The 20095-nt window shown below is 49.2% G+C and overlaps 1 protein-coding gene across 1 annotated transcript in view; it reads right to left on the reverse strand.

Moving 5' to 3' along the window:
* Hadh (hydroxyacyl-CoA dehydrogenase) overlaps positions 1-20095 on the reverse strand; it is a 42360-nt gene that overhangs the window by 10646 nt on the left and 11619 nt on the right. The window contains 3 exon segments of the mRNA XM_059266247.1: positions 3897-4023; positions 7119-7276; positions 11594-11722. Coding sequence (XP_059122230.1) covers positions 3897-4023; positions 7119-7276; positions 11594-11722 — 414 coding nt within the window.

Here is a 20095-nt window from a genome sequence, read left to right on the forward strand (position 1 = left end):
TAGTTAGTAACAAGCCTGAGCTATTGGCTGAGCATTTCTATTAAAATTAAGTCTCTGTACATTTATTTTGGAGGCAGCGGTCGAGACAGAGAAATGTCTGACTATACACTGGAGTTTGCAGAATGCACAAACCCAGGGTTTAAAATTCAAGTATATGTTGCTGGGAGAGGGTGAAGGAGTCCTTTAGGCATTGTGATCCAGGTGTCTTAGCGTCAAATCCCAGCTGCACCCCCTTTACTGAACTTATTGGCATGACACTGTTTCTTGAAATTCAAGTGACCTTAAAACCACTCTGTCCACATCAAGTTGCTGAGGTAAGAAAGACAGAGTAGGGGTAGGGGTAAAGTGCCGTAGGGATAGGGTAAAGTGTCAAGCATGGTGTCTAGTAGAAGAAAGACCCAGGAAACACTAGCTCTGCTTCCTGTCATTGCTAACGGCTACAGGGTGGAAACTGGTGCAGAGCGGGGTGGGGGGGTGGAGGGTGGGGGGGTGGGGGGCACTTGGGGGAGGGGGGTGGCTGTCCTTAAGGTTCTCTGCATGGGACCCACCTATGCTGCAGATGGCGTGTGATGTACCCAACTCACACCCATCTGGATTCCTAGATGAGTGACCGTCTCGCTGTGCGACCCGCTCCCACACAGATGCCGGCTCCCAGGCCCTTGTCCTTCAGGAGGGTTCATCAGAGAGGAGTGCTTTCATTTTAACCACTAGGACCCCAACTGGGGGCTGGCACTGGTGCTGACAGACCTCCTGACCTTCCCTTCAGTGCGCACAGGGCACAGCTGCTACCCCACTGGAATCCAGAAGAGGCGGCACCAAGCGTAACGCCCCAAATTATAGCTTTCGGAGTCACTTGTGGGGAATTAGATTTGGGTGAATGGAGAGCCCAGGGTGAATTACATACACCACATACATACACAAATAGTTTAAATGGCAGTTAAGAACTTCAACTAGAGTCATAACGAGGAGGCTTAGCTTCCACAGGAGACCCTCCCTCGCAGGTGCCTCCATCCTTCTGTGAAATGAGGACCAGGATACAAGTGTCCCATGTAAGAAGCCGATCTGGCTAAATGAGCTAGGTCTGTGCGGGGATGAAAGGAGCTACATGAGAAGCATAGGAGAACCCACGCGGCAGCGGGCGGAGGGTGTAACACTGTAAGAAGCATAGGAGAACCCACGTGGCAGCGGGCGGAGGGTGTAACACTGTAAGAAGCATAGGAGAACCCACGTGGCAGCGGGTGGAGGGTGTAACACTGTGGGAGGCAGAGGTGAACCCACACTGCAGCAGGCAGAGGGTGTAACACTGCGGGAGGCAGAGGAGAACCCACGCTGCAGCGGTGGAGGGTGTAACACTGCAGGAGGCATGGGGGAACCCACGCTGCAGCGGTGGAGGGTGTTAACACCGCAGGAGGCAGAGGAGACCCACGCTGCAGTGGTGGAGGGTGTAACACTGCAGGAAGCATAGGAGACCCACGCTGCAGGAGGCAGACGAGACCCACGCTGCAGCGGGAGGAGGATGTTAACACTGTGGGAGGCAGAGGCGAACCCACGCTGCAGTGGTGGAGGGTGTAACAGCAGGAGGCAGAGGAGAACCCAAGCTGCAGCAAACAGAAACAAGCACTAAGATGGAGATGAAGACAGAAAGGACCAGAAACTCCTGTGAACAGTGATCTCCAAACTATACTGAAGGAGCTGAGGAGTCCTGTATCAGATCCACAAACAGCTAGGATAAAGGCTACCAGCCCTGGACCTTCAAGGTAAGTTGTTGGCTTTAAGGAGTCAGTGGCTGAGTCTGGGAGTTTTGTAAATAGGAGGGATGCAGGATCGGTCCTTCAACAAAGGGCGACATGTGACAGATATCATACAGCCCCAACACAAGTCCCGCCCCAAGGGAAGGGAAGGACTCCTTGGCTCACTGCTGCCCCGTTTTGTGTGCTCACCAACAGCACACAAAAATCCTAGCCTGGCGGGTGGGGACAAGGATTGGGCAGGAAGTCCCACCCCTAGCTGAGGAACTAGTGGCAACAGAGAGCTGCTGGGAGCTGGGGAGTAGGTTGTCTTTAAGGGTGTGGCCCCTGGTAAGCCAATTATGTTCCAGTGGGAAGCCATACACCCAAGAGTATACATGCTCGATGGGTTTCATTTACAAAAAAAAAACCCAACAAAATAACATCAACAACAAAAAAGAGGACACAAAATTGGGAAGATAGGGAAGGGGAGCTGGGCCTGGAAGTTGTAGGGGGTTGGGCGGAGGTGACTATGATCAAAATGCATCATATGAAATTCTCAGAGAACTAATAAAAAATTTAAAAAACTAATAAATACGCAATAGACTGGACCTTTCATAGGATTCTTCGTAGAAAATGATCGCAGCTGCTAAGCATTCTCTGTTAACCGAACACTACAGCTCTCAAGAAGACGCAGTGGGAAAGATCCTTGCTCTTGATAGTAAAGTCAGACCATGTGCCATCTGCAGACCGCAAACACCAGGAACTGCAGTCAATGAGTGACTCACTAAGTCCGAAATGAACACACACACCCCACCCCACCCCCGCTTCTTTGCTGCTTTCTGCAGAAGGGCAGACGGCATCTTCTACTTCCCACGGTTTCCCACGCCTTTTCACTGCTCACTTCCTTTTCCAAAAGTTTCATCTATTTTTATGTGTATAGGTGTTTTGCCTGCAGAGAGGCCTGTGCACCCCGGGCCTATGCCTGGTGCCACAACAGTCAAAGACAGTGTTGGATCCCGTGGGACTGGGATTACAGATAGCTGTGAACTGCCTTGTGGGTGCTGGGAGTTGAACCCAGGTCCTTTGGAAGAGCAGCCAGAACTCATAACCACTGAACCATCTCTCCAGCCCTTATTTCTTTAATATCAGCCTACAGGAATAGAGGAACAATATCAATGAGACAGGAAAGTTCTCGCTGCAGAAAGACTGGACCCACCATTTGAAAAAAAACGGTGGATGCGAAGAAGCCAGAACTGATAAAACATGCTTTTGTCGGGGATTGGCAGTAAGGGAGACAGAGGCAAAGGGCTGGGAGAGAAGGCAGCCGGGAACAACTCCCAGAGAGGCCCCCGCCAGTGTCTGGAGGTTCGCCTGGCTCCACATTGCAGCGTCCCCCACACTTCGCACGGCAATAACTCCACAACCCCAGACCAAAGGCTGCTTTAATGGCAGCCGCTCCCGGGAGACCCTGTAATTAACCCCTATAAAGGGCAAGCTGCCACATTTCAAGTGCAAATTGTCCATCGTGACGCCATCTCCCTCAGTCGAGTTTCCCAGCAAGTGAGCAGAAGCATTCCAAACAGGAACGCTGGCAAGCCCTGCCTGGCCCTCCCCTCTGCTCTCGACTTCGAGGTCAGCAGGCGCAAGGCTGTGGGAAGCTGCTCTCCACAGCTCTGGAGAGCACAGCGTGGAGACGTGCCTCACCTAAAGGACGGTTGCATGGACCAGGATTCACACCAGGGGTGACAATGCCAGCAATGGCAGCATGTCGGACAAGAACTGCATCTCCAGCCTGGAGCAAGCTGACCTCAGCAAGACAGTAAGAGGATGCATGGGTCTCGCCTCTCTCACCGTGACAAGTGACCCTTAGTGTCCCTCCCTGTCTGGTGCCCCTGTCAGCACCGCCATCTGTCAACATAAGTGACTCAAACACAGGAGTCAAACACAGCAGCATCCACCAAGCAGAGGAGCCCCCCAGGATAGTGGGTGCTTTTTCTTTCTTTGGTCCTAACGAGGACACATTCCAGCAACAGAAATACCAAGAGGGACCTTCCAGGTTCCTGCTAAGTTTCATACAGCCTAATGCCCAGCGGGAGGGCAGGTGCGACTCAAAGTAGGATTGCAAAGGCTAGAGAGCAAAACACAGAGGACCAGGTGCCCACTGACCTCCACAAGCTTCATCATGGGGACTGGGTTGAAAAAATGGAGGCCAGCAAATCGGTCTTGTCTGGTGGTGGCGTTGGCTATGCTTGTGATCTGCAGAGAAGAGGTGTTGCTGGCAAAGATCGTATGTCTGTGGAGAGAAAAAAACAGATCAGAATGAGTCCCACGTGTGCCCATGGTCAAAACCATGGCATTACATGACCCCAGTGCACGAGACCGCTTGGCACTGCAGATCTGCTGTACTGCCCCGCTGAGAAGTCAGTCAAAAGGCACAACTTCACAGGAGTGCCGAAAGCAAGTGGTTACATTTTTATTTAAATCCCTGCATTTTAAAAAGCCCCCGCAGTGGCAGTGCATGCCTTTGATCCCTGCACTCAGGAGGCAGAGGCAGGTGGATCTCTGTGAGTTCAAGGCCAGCCTGGTCTACAGAGTGAGTTCCAGGACAGACAGGACTGTTACACAGAGAAACCCTGTCTCAAAAAACCAAAACAAACAAACAAGACCCCTGCATTTTAAATTAAGCTACGAGCTCCATACACATGATCTTCACCAGGCTTTCCTGAATTTTCAGAAACCAAAGTTCTCTTGTCTACATGTATTAGTTTTCACGATATGTGAGAGACAGAGGCAGAAGCAGTTAGTGGGGAGACCTACCCAACCCAACACAGAAGTGATCAGATTCATGAAAAATGGAAGGACAGACCAGACACTTAGACCCGACCACAAAAAACGGTCAACAATCCTCAGGGAAAAGTGCTGAGCTCACAGTGCACAGGAGAGTCCCCCTCTAGTGGGAACCCTTCACCTCGTCATTAGACAAGAATGACAGTGAAAACACACTGCTTTGAACATGCTCAAAGGGGAAGTTTAACCACAAGAGAACCTGGGAGGTGGGGGGCAGTGCACACACACAAGACACACGGTCACAGTACTGTGCTTACAGGCTATCCTAAAAAAGCACTTCTGTTTATTCAATAGGTATAGAATCTTAACTTACAAATATCAGCTTACAAATTCCATATGGCCTTAAGATTCAATTCGATTCTTTTCTTCTTTTTCCCTCTCAGATTTAATTTGTTAAAACCAGAATAAAGTGGGGCAGCCAAGGGCACCAGGGCAAATCCTCGGGCTGGACGGCTCGGCTTTCCTGCAGCGCCACCTTGTGGATAACTCGCAAACCAGCAGGATGCCCTTTAGCCCAGTTGGATCTGGTCTTACAGTACCCAAGGACAGTGGCCCTTACCGACCAGATTCTCTCAGGGTCATTGATTATCTAAAGGCAATGATACAGTCTGTCCAAATTCAGGGGCAGGCAAGAAGAAGGCAGCTGGTGGAAAAAGAAATCAGTATTTCGAGAAAAAAAAGGTGAGGTGAAAGGAGAGGCCAGCCTGGGAATGGTCATATACACATGTAACCCTAGTATGTGGGTGGCTGAGGCAGGAGGATTGAGTTGGAGGCGGTCATCTTGGACCTGAGAAGAAGACACTGTCTTTGGTGAGCGTGGTAGATGGCTGAAGTGGGGTTGGCCAGGTAAGGGCTGAAGATCTCTGAGGTCTCGGGTCAACCTCCAGGCTATTTAAAACCCTGGGTAGCGCTGGGAAGGTCTTTGAAACTCTCCACCTCGAGACCCCTAAATCACAGGCTGTAAACCTTAGGCCATCCCAAGGTCAGGAGGAGAAGGAGGCAGTGACCTTCCCCACCTCCTCACTCCCTGCACTGGCACCCGGGGCAGCCCGGCCTTTCACTGCCTGGGAGCAACCTTGCTGCAAGGCCAAACAGCTCAGGGAGGACCAGCAGGGTGTGACTGCTTGCCAGGCTCCGTGCTGACTGGAGAGTCAACCCCAGAAGTGTCCTCTCAATCATATGTTTCTGTAGTGCTAAACGCACGTAACAGCGGAATGCTGGACAGAAGACAGCAGAGGAGCGTTTCCCGGCCCGGCAGGCCGATGTGCCAGAGTTTCCCTTCAGCCATAGCTCACTGGTGTTTCCCGGAGAATCACTTTTGCATATAACCCCTACTCCACCTTTCAGGGCTAACGAAGAAGAGAGACCTGGGGCCCAGCACGTGTCAATTAACTGGTCGGCTATCACAATCGCCGAAAGCTAAGAGTCAAACCTGACTGGAGGCCCTAGATGGTGACCCTGGAGTGTCACCTAGGCACAATCTTATTGACGCCAGAGGCCATCACAAGCCTGGAAACTCCTCCGTGACCCAGACGTGGCTGTCTTTTCCACTATCCTCCCAGGAAACCTGGTGAAGATTCAGTGTTCACTTAATGCCCCCAAGAGGGTTGAAACGAACCCCAGGTAAAACTGAAAACGGCGGGTGTGAAGACTGTACAAAGGCACATTGCCACACTCAACCATTAGGTCTGGTGCACTCTAGACTCCCGGCAGACCTTTAAAGATTCGCCTCAGCGCCCAGCTGTGGTGGCGCACTGCTGTGGGATGTATGGCAAATGTGTTGCTGATTAATCACTAAAACACTGATTGGCCGTTGGCTAGGCAGGAAGTATAGGCGGGGCAAGGAGGAGAATAAAGCTGGGAAGTGGAAGGCTGAGTCAGAGAGACACTGCCAGCCGCCACGATGACAAACAGCATGTGAAGATGCCGGTAAGCCACGAGCCATGTGGCAAGGTATAGATTAATGGAAATGGATTAATTTAAGCAGTAAGAACAGTTAGCAAGAAGCCTGCCAACGGCCCATACAGTTTGTAACCAATATAAGTTTTCTGTGTTTACTTTGGTCGGGTTTGAGCGGCTGTGGGACTGGCAGGTGAGAGAGATTTGTCCTGACTGTGGGCCAGGCAGGAAAACTCAAGCTACAGCACACGCCTTTACCAGCACTCGGGAGGCAGAGGCAGGTGGATCTCTGTGAGTTCGAGGCCAGCCTGGGCTACCAAGTGAGTTCCAGGAAAAGGCTCAAAGCTACACAGAGAAACCTTGTCTCGAAAAACCAAAAACAAAAAAAAAGATTCGCCTCAGCATCTTCTCCTCCTCTCAAGCACACTGTGCCCCCTGGTGGCTGCAGGAAACACTCAGGCATGACCCTGGACGGATCTTCCACTCAACCACTGCTCACTATACCCCTCGAGTGGATCGGAGGCGGGAACCCAGGCCGCTCTGCAGGTGTTGGGTAGCAGACAGCGGACCTGCTGTCAGAGAGGGAAGCTCAGAGGCACAGAAGGAGCTTTGAGAATCCAAGCAGGAAGTTCAGGCACGTACTCTGCAGCGAATTTGTCCAGCCGCTGAAACAGCTCGTTCTTCAACTTCAGGTTCTCCACGATGGCCTCCACCACCAGGTCCGTGCTGTGCACCACTGAGGCTGCGTCAGTGCTGGTGGAGAGGCAGCTCAGGGTCTTCGCCACAAACTCATCACCAGCCTGTGTAGACAAGGAGGAGGAGAGAGCATCCATTCACTGGGCCCCGCAGGCCAGGGGACGGGTCCTGCTGCCTGGGCAGGAGGAGGGAGGGAGGCAGGCCGGAGAGACCAGCACGCCCGGACCCAACAGAAGTCACTTGGATCTCTGAGATGGCAAACTGCCACCCTCCTCTGTGGAGGGACGAGCATCCGTGGGCTTCTAGACACCAGGGCGAGAGTCAGCCTGTGGACGAACCTAACTGTCCACAGGAAGTAATTACCATTTACTGGAGGCAGGGGACAGAGGGAATAAGTAATTGCTGCTAAATGAACATGGTTTCTGTTCAAAATCATGAGACAACTTTAGACTATTACACACACAAATGTAACCGATGCCACCGAATTTATAAAGTGCTTCAAGCGGGAGACAAGAGAGTGTAACAGATTGAACAGGACCAAAATGTGCTGTGTCTGTGTATGGAAACGTCATAACATAATGTAGAACTCATCACGTAGATATCATCATACACGCTACTAAAACATTAAATGGCTAAACTGGTGGACTTTATATTGTATATATAATACATACCACAGTAAAAACATGTAGGGCAGTTGTTGGGGGTACAGAGGTCTTTGTACTCACAGAGACGCACTAAGAGAACCAGGAATGTTAATCACACGGGGATGTCTCCTCAATGGAGGAAACAAAAATCAAATACCTGCATACCATTCAGAAAGCTAGGAGTGGATTTTTGTTAATGATCTGGTGTCCTTTTTGCTATCTGTGGAGGTAGACCCCACCCACCTTTTCCTGTAGAGACAGACTTCACCTAAATTCCCCAGAATGATCATCCCAGACACTCCCCTCCCTAGACCACTACCCATCCTGTGGGAGCCCATTTTCAGGTTTCTTTGTGGCTTTACCCAGCAGGTCCGCATAGAGGATGGTTGGACCACGGGCCTGAGTGCAGGTGTCTGAGATGGTCTGCACTTGGCCATGCTGGGGGGAGGTCTTTTGTTCCACCCGTTGGCATCTCTATAAATACCCTGGGGCAGAGACAGTCAGGGCCCATTGGAATAGGTTCCAGGCATTCTCGAGGCTGTCCTGTATTTTCTATCTGTTTATCTCCACACTCTAAATCCTTCTATCGAATATTTCCTGCTGCTCCTACTCAAGAGCACTCTGGGGAAATGTGGGGGTGGTGGGTAGCCCCCCCACATCCTTAGGGGAGAGGTCACATGTGCTTTATGGCCTGCTGACCTCTATGCTATTGGTCAGAGACCACACTAGATTCTAGGCCGTTTAGCTACGGAACCCACCCTCAAGGCCACTTGTACTTTGTAAAAGAGTCACTGTGTAGTCACACCTTAAGCTTTAGTGTGCACCTGGAATTGCACTGATGGGATTGATTGTTGCCTGGAGACCTTTCCCCAAACTGTACTGCGTTTTAAATGTGCTGACAATGAACAGCCTGGCATGAGACTCCTCGAAGTCTGGTTCACTCAGTCTGCACTAGGTTTTCATTCTCTTCAAGTGACTCACTTTCCTGCCTGGACGCCTGCAGGGACCCCTCAGGCAACTACGTAATTACTGTAGGTGTCTCAAGTAAGAAAACAGCAAGAGTCATTCAGTCAACAGATGGGTTAATGAATGACAGTTTTCAAAAGACACACAAATTGCCGATACATGCTTTTTAAAACAGTTTTAAGAGTCCACCTTATCCCAATCAGAACGGCCATCATTAAGAAAACAAATGAGTCGGGCGGTGGTGGCGCACGCCTTTAATCCCAGCACTCGGGAGGCAGAGCCAGGTGGATCTCTGTGAGTTCGAGGCCAGCCTGGGCTACCAAGTGAGTTCCAGGAAAGGCGCAAAGCTACACAGAGAAACCCTGTCCCGAAAAACCAAAATAAAATTAAAAAAAAAAAAAAAAGAAAACAAACGATAGCAAATGCTGGCAAGGATGTGGGAAAGGGCACAATGATATGTTGTTGGGAGACAGTATGGAGGCTCCTCACAAATACTGACTATGGAACCATAATGAATGACTCTAAGTCAACACATCACAGAGATCCATGCACATCCAACATCGCTGCATTAGTCACAGTAGCTACAAAAGGCAACCAGCCTACATGCCCAACAACAGATGAATGGACAAGGGAAAATGTGGTACATATATACACAATGGAACTGTGTTCAGCCATAAAGGAAAATGAAATCACAACACTTAGAGGAAAAACGGATGCAACTGAAGATCATTACGTTAAGTGAAATAAACCAGACTCAGAAAAATAAATTCCATGCTTTCTCTCATACGTGAACTCAAGATATGAGTGTGGTGTGTGTGTGTGTGTGTGTGTGTGTGTGTGTGTGTATGATGAAAGTAGAAAGGGCACGGTGGGATGGGTAGAGAGACCTAAGGGAGAGGAAGGAGGAAAAGAGAGTAAATGAATGCGTGTGGTATCAAAGCAGAAGGAGGCACTCTTTGGGAGCGGGTAGGGAACCAGAAAGTGGGAGAAATGATATATGAGTATGAAAATGCCGTGATGAAATCCATGACTTCGTTTGCTAACTGTGATGGTTATCTTGCCAACTTAACAGGACCTAGGATTACTTAGGAGGCAAGCCTCTGGGCATGCCTTGAGGGACTACCTAGACTAGGTTAATGAGCTGGGAAAGCCCACCCTCACGGGTGGTACCCTTCTCTGCGCTAGGGTCCCTGACTAAGCTCTCTGCTGCTTGACTGTGGACCGGTGTGACCATCTAGTCTCCTGCCATCCTGACTCCTCTATCTGCTGCCATGTCCTCTCTACCATCATGGAGTGGCTCCCCTGAACTACGTTACGTTTTAGGTTGACATTACAGTGCCTAAGAGATCTAGAAAACAAAAATGCCTCTCACCTGTAAGCCCCACTTAGGCAAGGACAGATAACTTCCTGGAATTCTGCCTGCTGTGGTTCATGTAAGCTAACAAGCCCTGTGATTTTGCTTCTGTAAACAAGGTTGGTTGCCCCAAACTGCACAAGATGTGCTTGATCACACATAGGCAGGAAGTATGTCAGGATGTGTGCTTTATGCTTGCCCGGGACTGGATGAAGGCAGGAAGTACATAGCCTTGTGGGTTTAGCCTTTATAAGCTCCTGACTAATGTAACTTGGCCCATATTCTGGTAGTCCCAGGCATGGACCTGGCCAGTATCCATGGTCCTGCCCAGTATTTAATAAAGCTTGCTTCCAATTTGGCTCAAAAATTGTAGTAGTTGTCTTACTCTTGTCCAGCAAGATTAACACTCGAAGGGAGAATAAATACTTTCTCTCTGACATCATATTTATCCAGTTATTTTATTACAGAATCAAGAAAAATAACTAATGTGTTTAACTTTAAAAATAATTAAAAATTAAATTTAAATTAAGGTGAAAAAAGGCAAATATCCTCGTTGGATTCTCCCTGCATATGGAAAGACATTCCATTCAAGCTCCTAGAAAATCTTAGGAAACTTTTAACAAGGTGAAAACAGAAATAAAAATTCAATTGAGTGGCCTGTGAAGTATTTCTAATTAATGTGAATGGCCGGTAAAAGTGCTGGAAATACAGGAAGTTCCAACAAGAAAAGCCAGCAAGCAAAAGCTCCCATCTCTCATGATCTTCTGTTTTTTTTCTGCTCAGGAAAATGAGGAAAATTGGCCCTCCAATTCCCTAATATTTTAGTAAGAATAAGTGCCGAAACCATCAAAAGCATCTATCTAAATACAATGTTTATTGTAACATTCAGGTTTTACCTTACAAATCCCAGAAGCTACTTCCTGTTTCATTCTTCCCTCTCTTTTTGTCAAAATAAATGCTCCGATTTATGACCCTGTGTCTTACACTGAGCTCAACAGCTGCACAAACCTTCTCCTAATGTTAGAGCAGCAGTTCTCAAAGGTCCTAATGCTGCGACCCTTTAATACAGTCCCTCATGTCGTGGAGACCTCCAACTATATTATTTTTGTTGCTACTTAAATCACTATAATTTTGCTACTGTTATGAATTGTAATGTAAATATGTGTTTTCCGATGATCTTGGGTGACCCCTGCACAAGGGTCATTTGACCCCTACTTGGAGGTCATGCCCCACATGTTGAGAACCAGTGCGTTAGAGCCTCCCCAACAGCAAAATGGCTGACTCTGCTTTCTAATCAGCCCAGTGGGATGTTTAGTGGCATGTCACACAGGTCTAAACAGTCATGAGTTTTATACAAGCAATTAGACACAAGCACAAATGAGGAGAAGCCCCGCCCCTGCCCCCACAAAGGCGGAGCCATCAGGGGACCGGCCTTAAGGGCACTGATAAGACCTTACCTTAGGGTTTTCTGTGAACTTCTTCTTTGCCATTCTCCTCAGGCTGTCCTCAATTCCCTTCTTGGATTTTGCCAGGATGTCCTCTGTTTGGTCCACCAATACAACTGTGTGGCCAGTTGCTGCAGCCACCTAATGGGGAAAAAAAAAAAAAAGTTTTAAGAAAAAAGAAAAAGAATCAGTTTCCTATGCCACATGACTTCTACCACTATTCCACTCCAAATAGCGCATGAACATAAGTACAAGCCAACATTAGACATGTGCTTCTTGCCTGGCACGGTCCTAGGTCATACAATAGATTCTCACATGCCACAGAAGCACGGAAGCCTCCCACAGGATATGAAGGGCACAGAAGGCCCTTCCCTGTAGAACCCGACTACCCACCGTTCCAGAAAGGAGCTTGCATTTTCTCCTTAGAGCTGGAGAATGGGTGCAGTCCCACCCCTCTGTCCCCTCTGTCCCCTGCTTCTGCAGCCCTTAAATCAGAAGTTGGTGAAACTTAAAATTCTAATCACCGAGCCACAAAAGACCCTGCCCGCAAGAGCTATTTAATGACAAAACTCAACGGAGAGCAAGGTCTCTGACAACCAGTTTAGGGGGCAATTCCAGATGTCCCACCTTCTCCATTGCCCCTGGGGTGGGTGACGGCCCTGAGACACAGGTACACCGAGCAAAGCTATGTCCCGACTTCACAAACAGACTGTCACAAAGCTTGGTTTAGACAGTGTCAGTGTCAAATTGACCCGTCTTTCACCAGTCTGCCAAAAGCTCTGGTGAGGACCACAGAGCAGGGAATGTTTAAACAATCAGCCACTGACTCACCTACACACAAGTGTAAGTCCACCAAGTCAGCGCAGGAGCAGAACGACACACGCGACCTACCGCAGACATGCTGTGACAGCCAGCACCCATGAGAGGCCCTGGGGACTCAAAGCACGCCCTAGCGCCACTGCCTTAGGACCCACACCGGTGGTGTGGCCAGAAGGGCAGGCTAGCTGGCGATCTGCCCAAGAGGTCACCAGAAGGCAAAGGTGGCAAGTCTTAAAACACCGTCGCCATGTAAGATTCTTGAAGCCAAGCAACTCAAACCAGAGAGGGAAGACACAGACGCAAATGAGCAGCGTGTAAAGGTAAGCAGGTTCGAATCCCAAAGCAAGATTTCCAGTGCTGAGTCAAGTTTGAAATGCAGGCTTCAAATTAGAATAACAGTTAGGGCTTCTCGCACACAGCGAGAAGGGTCAGAGCCCGTGCGGTGCAGGTCAGAGCCCGCGAGGTGCAGGTCAGAGCCTGTGCGGGCTGTGGGCTGCTTCGGCACCTGAGAAACACAGAAAGGAAAAGCTGCTGAGACTCAAGGACTGACAGATCAGGGCGACCGGAGCAAGAAGGACGCATCATCTTGATATAAGACAGACGTACGCAGTGAGCTCAGCTGTGAGCATAAGGTCACACTATTTTCCAAAGCAGAACACCCAGGAAACCAGCCCAGCCTTTCTCCAAGCCAAGGCCAAGAGCCAACAACTCGAATCATGCACAGATCCAATTCGAGTTGCATGAATCTCCAATTCAGTTAGGTTCAAGGTGAATGGGCAGAGCAAATTTAGAAACAGCACAGAAGGAGCTGACACAGCGGGCCCGGTCTGTCGCCTTCAGGAAGGCTGCTTGCAAAGCTGAGCGTGGGCTCACATCTGGAGCTTGGCTACGGAGAGGACTGCCACCACTCTCTGACAAGGCAGCTTACGCCCCTGCAGGCTCTCGTGAGACAGGGCGATTTTGGAATGTACCAGGTAGCGGGTGATATCATGCGCACTGCCCAGGAAAATCCTGGATAGCGAATCTCTAGCTAGTGCCTCTATGGACGACCTTTACATGTTTGGTCACATCTTGCTGCTGAGGGAACTGCACATGTCCAATGTGACTGTGATGGGGGAGGGAAGGGCCTTGCAATCTCCTGCCTGACATATGACCTACCCCAGCGGCCCTTCCTCTTTCCCGCTAACACTTTATACCCTTGGCAGTGGTAAACTGCCACCAGGAGGATGAGTGTATGTGGGTCCAGTGGGCCCTTCTAGAGCATCACCAAAGCTGGTCAGCGGGGAAAGGACTCATAGGGACGCTTGACCAGAAAGGAATAAATCTCAAGTGCCTGGTCGGGCCAGGCAGGTAGCTGAACTGTTCTGTGTTTGGCAGTTGTGAGAAGTCACTTGACAGGCAGGAGTGATGGTCACCAATGGAGGCTCGTGACCTGCAGAGCAGGGACAAGTAAGGGGCTGCCGTGGGGACGTTTGCTCTTGTCTTGGGTTCTCTGAAATACAATCCCAATGGCATGTGAAACAAGCGGTTTTCACATAATTTCTCTTGATTTCTGCCCAAAATCATTCCTTGAGGTGACCAAACAGGATTCCTGGACCCTTCCTTACCCCCCTGGTCCCAACCCAGATTTCCCCCTCTTCATCTCCATGAGGAAACTGCTCAGGTCTGTTCAGCTCTTAGAGTTGAGAAGATTTAAATACTCATGGCACAAGATAGTGCCAAGCTGGAGTCAGTGACAAAGAGCAGTGACAGTGAAAGCCTTCCTACATGGGAGTTTCTAATCTCCTCTGTGAAAGCGGCAAACCACCCTCGATGAAGCCTCCAGTCTACCTGTGCATCCACAATGGCCAGCACCCAGGGACCAAGCACCCACAATGGCCAACACTCAGGGACCAAGCACCCACAATGGCCAGCACTCAGGGACCAAGCACCCACAATGGCCAGCACCCCAGGGACCAAGCACTCATCCTTAAGGAAGTGGGTCTCCCTTGAGGTGAGACCGCAGGTGATATTTCTAGAAAAACATCTTCCGGTTACTATAACCACTTCTGGCTGACGTCACTGAGCCCTTTTTGTTGGGTTTCACACTGAGGAACCATGCTAGTCTTGCATCTTTAAGCAGCGCAGAGGAAACCTACGGGTACTTGGATGTGCAGACAATTGGCCAAACACAGCTTCTCAACCACAGGGCAACTAAATCTCCAGGCAACGTTCCAGGAGAGTGAAATGCATGGTACAGGATCATGCCAGAGTGACTCTGTGTAAGTCACTGGCTTATTTCCCACCTATCCTGAAGACACAGGAGGCACTGACTGATACCAAGACCAACACCATCTAGACGCTCAGGTTCCATACAGTCACTTCCAACAGATGTGCCCTAGACACACAGGCCAGCAACTACTGGAGGGCAACATCATGACCTGCGCAAAGCTCCAAGCCAGGCCCACGAACAACCCATGGCCCAGTACACTTCACATGCTTCACACGATATCCATGGGATGACGAGACCAGTGTTCCTTACTTCTACCATTCCCCTCCACAAGGGCCTCACAATCCTCTCACTGGGGGGTCAGTCTACATGGATTACCACAGAGCTGGATGCTGGAGCAGGCAGGCTGGCTCCTGCCCCAGTGAGATCCAGAAAAGCTGCACGATTCTCATGGCAGACTAGCCTGACCCACTTAGGCAACAGTAAGTATGGTTAGGCAGCCGAGGCCTTCTGAATTACTGGTGTATTTGTCTTTTTTTTTTTTTTTTAAATAAGCCAATGGAAGTAATGTTCTACACCTACTTTCAACCAATAGAAAAACACAAACCCTATAAAACAGAGAAAAAAAAAATGTAACAAGAACTAGAAGGGACGTGTACTGAGAACCTACTGAGTGCCAGGATCAAGGCTGCATTTTCCCGAGGCCATTTCTGAGTAACCCAGTGAGTCTGGTGAAGCAAACAGCATCCGTTTCACAAAAGATTTCATCGCTACAAAAGAGGCTGAGCCACTTGACAACTCAGTAAGCCACGATGCCAGGGTTAAGTTCTGAGCCTGTGTGCCTCCAGGACTTGTCTTCCTGTAATCCAGTCTGAGGCACACATGGCATTTTGACTATCTGGTGAAATAATCAGCTTTCAAGATACAATTATAGCCGGGCGGTGGTGGCGCACGCCTTTAATCCCAGCACTCGGGAGGCAGAGCCAGGCGGATCTCTGTGAGTTCGAGGCCAGCCTGGACTACCAAGTGAGATCCAGGAAAGGCGCAAAGCTACACAGAGAAACCCTGTCTCGAAAAACCAAAAAAAAAAAAAAAAAAAAAAGATACAATTATAATAAAATAGCATTTATAGACTATAAACTAAATTTATATTCTTTCAACCCAAGAGGAAAATTGTAACTATTGTAGGCTTGGTAACAATATCACTACAAAGTCTTACCAATCACCCCCACCCTGCGCACCCTCAGTTCTGATACACGTTAATAGTCCCTATGAAATTAACCTTACTGTTCCAGCTGATACAGGAAGAAAACTGAAACTTCCAGAGTGTTGTGTAACAGTTTCCTCTGAGATTAAAACATTCCATCCTGCAGGAGGCCCCTTAAGCAGGAAGGTAAACAACTCAACATAGCTTCAGGAAGTCCCTGAAACTGACCAGATTCTCTAGACCCCTCCCTGCCAGAGTGAGCAGTAAAAGCCAAGAGTCCCTCCTCAGTTGCAGCAAAGTCAAGCTGCTAGTGTGACTCTCTGACGAGCTGAGCTGCAAAAGAAGACTCTGAGACCAGACCAGACCTGGAAGAAGCAGAAACCAGCTGAGCTACCTGGAACAGGCTCAGACCACAGTTGGAAAGGACATTCTCCGCCTGTTGAACTGTCTGCTGGCTGGGACGTGTGCTCCAGGTTCCCAGCTTTGTGAGCTGTTACCCATACTGGAGTGGGCTTTGGTGATGCAGCTGTCTTTGAGTCATTTCTGCTCCTGTAGGTAACCCCTCACCCATATCCCTGTAAGTAATTCCAGTAAAACGCATGGGTTCACCAAGTTGGACTTTGGTGTTATCTGTACTTTAGTCTGTCATGGCGTCCCTATCTGGGATGAGTAGACGTGTGTGTTGCACCTCCCCAGGAAACGTTTTGTCACACAATACAGAAATTAATTAGGATAACAGGTCTACAATCATATGGCTTCAATCAAACATCATTATGGTAGTCGTCAAAATACTTGTCAGGGCTAGGGAGATGGCTCTGTTGGCAAAGTGCTCACCATGCAAGCATGAGGAGCTGAGTTCGGATCCCCAGCACCCACCTGCCTGGGGAGGTGGAGACAGGAGTGGACTCACTGGCTAGCTAGTCTAACCTGCTTGGCAAGCTCCAGGTTCTATGAGAGAAACCATGTAGCACAGCGTAAATAAGGAACATGGGTTAATTTAAGTATAAGAGCTAGCTAGTAATAAGCCTGAGCTATCGGCCGAGCATGTATAAGTAATATTAAGCCTATGAGTGGTTATTTGTTCATCTCCTGTTCCCTCTGTGACTGACTGGCAATTCCTGACTCTGCCCTTCTCCTTCCCATCATCCTTAGTTTGGTCGCCCTAACTATACTTCCTGCCTGACTACTGGCCAATCAGTATTTTATTAAACAATTCAAGTGACAAATCTTCACAGTGTACAAGAGGATTATTCCACAGTGTTCAGCTCCATGATGGTTTACAGCCAAGGAGAGAATATGAAGTCTGAAGTGCTGTGTTTTCTTGGGAGCCAAGCATCTGCAGGGGAGTTTACAAACAACCTGCAGGATGGGGACGCAGAATTCTCCACCATTTGGATAAAACGCAGAGGCTACCAGAAATGCTCTCCATCAGTGGCCAAAGGTCACAGACACAATACTTGGCTTCTAGGGTGAGTGACTCTGGACCCTGCCCCCGATGCCTCTGCACTCCTGTCATGGACTGCAGCTACCCTCGAGGGCACCATGCAGGGCACCATTCCTCACGGACTACTGCCTGCGGTTGACTCAACTTTGTACCTAGTTCCAAGCCTTAGGACAGCACAGTGAACAAATAAATCTGTTATCAAAAGCCGTGCCCATCTCACAGAGCATCCCGTCTGATCCCAACGGCCGCTGTGGGCAAGTGTGCTGTCCTAATTCCAGCAGTAAGTACACTGAAAGCTGACATGGGACTTGAAACTGGAACGACTCACTCACATGACCTTAACCCAGGAAGGTATGGTATGATAGAGTCTGGGGCAACGGTCTGAAATGACACTGAGCTGGACAATGGCCCAACTCTGCTGCCCGCGAGCCAACTGGAAGCTGAAAGTTATTTCTTAACCTCCCCCACCCATCTCCTCCTCTGCAGAACTGGGGCGACAGAGGTGTTGGGAGGAGTAGACAAGTGAATGTAAGTCCTTACAGCATGGTGGTGTATCCCAAACCAATACCGCCTGTTTGTTGTAGACCCCCCCCCCCTTTCCTCTTTCTGTCAGGGCCAAAGGTGCCGGACCAGGCACAGCCCACCGAGGTATACCAACCACATCTGACCAGGAAGCCGCACAGCTTCCAACTGACTGGCCGCTCACACACAGATTCCTTTTGGAGACTTGCAGCCATTTGAACAAGCACACAGCTAAACCTCTTAACCTACAAATACCCAAAGAACCGAGAGAGGATTTGGCATGCCATAAATGCAGAAAACATAGGTATATGACTGTCTGTTTTAGCATTTACTACCAACAAACCGATTTGTTATAAGAAATGTGTATCTGTTTCCTCTGAATGGAAACATTCCTTCCTGGAAAGAGAAGCTGGGGCTCCTGAAACTCACAAAAACTCACAAGACTCCGAGGCTCAGAAGCCCCGTTAGACTCGCAGGGCCTTCCTCCCTGAAGTTATACCAGCAGTAACCAACTGGCTGGGGAGAGGAGACGCTTTCATGAAGCAGCCGCCGCCGTCTGCACAGGGACGGCGACGCAGCGTTCGTCATCCACACTAGGATGGGGCTTTCGGGTGATGCAGCTGTTTAAAGGTCACCCATGCTCTGATGAGAAGCCCAATGCTTGCTCCTGGGAGAAAGAAAACCCATTAAACTCACTGGTTGGCCAAGCTGAACTTGGGTGGGATCAGTTCTTTGACCTGCCACTGCTTTCCATCTGGGGTAAACGGAGAGACGCGTTAGGAATGCATGCCATCCTCTAGGCATGAGACTCCCATTGCAATCGCGAACTTAGAGCGTTCATGCACAAGACTGGACAAGTCAACAGCAAGTCATGGACCGGGGAGGGGCTGATGGGGCCCTACCCATCTGTGCTGAACTACTGGCTACTGATGGACCATGGAAGACAAGGAGTCATTATCATCAGCGTGTATTCACTGGTGAGACCACCAGGCCCCACTGCGTAATTCCATGTCCATGGGCACTCAGATGGTCCTGGTTTAACTCAGCGGGTCACAAAAGCAAGTGAAAAGACATGAACATGGGAGAGGGAACTGGAGGGGGAGTGGGGGCACTGGAAGTGGGTGGGAAGGAGAAAAGAGAGAGTAGGAAAGTTGAGAGCAATCGAGTGCATTATATACATGTATGAAACTGTCAAAGAACAAACTTAATTAAACAATGAAGAAATAGACTCCCTAGGGAAAGTATGATCCAGGAAGTTAAAAGTCATCCAAACTTACACTCAGAAGCTCTGCCCACACATGGTTCCATTTGCAACAGAGAGAAATGGAAATAAAGATGAAGTATCAAATCATAACTTCAGGAGGTTACCCAAGTGCACCCCGCACTTCTGAGCCCGCCCCCAGGCGGTTCCCACGGGGGGAGTGCCAGCCACATCATCTGATGGTGTGAGTTCACTCCTACAGTTCTCAGGGATTTCTTGGGCTCTTGCCTGTTCACTGTGTACAACACTGTAGCTAGAGTTTTCCTGCCTGGCCCATGGTCAGGGCAAATCTTTGTCACCCGCCAGTCCCACAGCTGCTCAGACCCAACCAAGTAAACACAGAGTCTTATATTGCTTACAAACTGTATGGCCGTGGCAGGCTTCTTGCTAACTGTTCTTATAGATTAAATTAATCCATTTCTATAAATCTATACCTTGCCACATGGCTCGTGGCTTACCGGGATCTTCACATGCGGCTTGTCATGGTGACGGCTGGCAGTGTCTCCTCTCTCAGCCTTCCACTTCCCAGAATTCTTCTCCTTGTCCCGCCTACACTTCCTGCCTAGCCAATGGCCAATCAGTGTTTTATTTATTGACTAATCAGCAACACATTTGCCATACAGAACATCCCACAGCACAACAGGAGTAACACACAACATCTGTGTGGATTTCTGTTATTAGTAAGGCTTCTGGCAACCAGCAGGCTATGAGTTAAGCTTTGCAAGACTCAAATACACCAGGAGCTGGGGGTGTAATTCAGTGGTAATGGATGTACTTAGTATGCGTGTGGCCCTCGGTTGAATCTTCAGGACCAAAAGTGTGTGTGTGTGTGTGTGTGTGTGTGTTATGATATTTTGTTTAAAGTGATGAGAGAGGGCCTCGCGAGATGGCTCTGTGGTTAAGAGTGCTTGTTCTTGCAAAGGACCTGCCGCCACCATTACTGCCACATGAATTACAGACCATTTATCAGGGGCTATTGTAGTCTAAATACAGTTTTCCTACCAAACTTTGTGTTCAACTCTGGTCCAAGTGAGGTGGTATAGGAAGAGGAA

Source organism: Peromyscus eremicus, chromosome 6 (genome assembly GCF_949786415.1).
Source record: "Peromyscus eremicus chromosome 6, PerEre_H2_v1, whole genome shotgun sequence".
NCBI classification, from domain to species: domain Eukaryota; kingdom Metazoa; phylum Chordata; class Mammalia; order Rodentia; family Cricetidae; genus Peromyscus; species Peromyscus eremicus.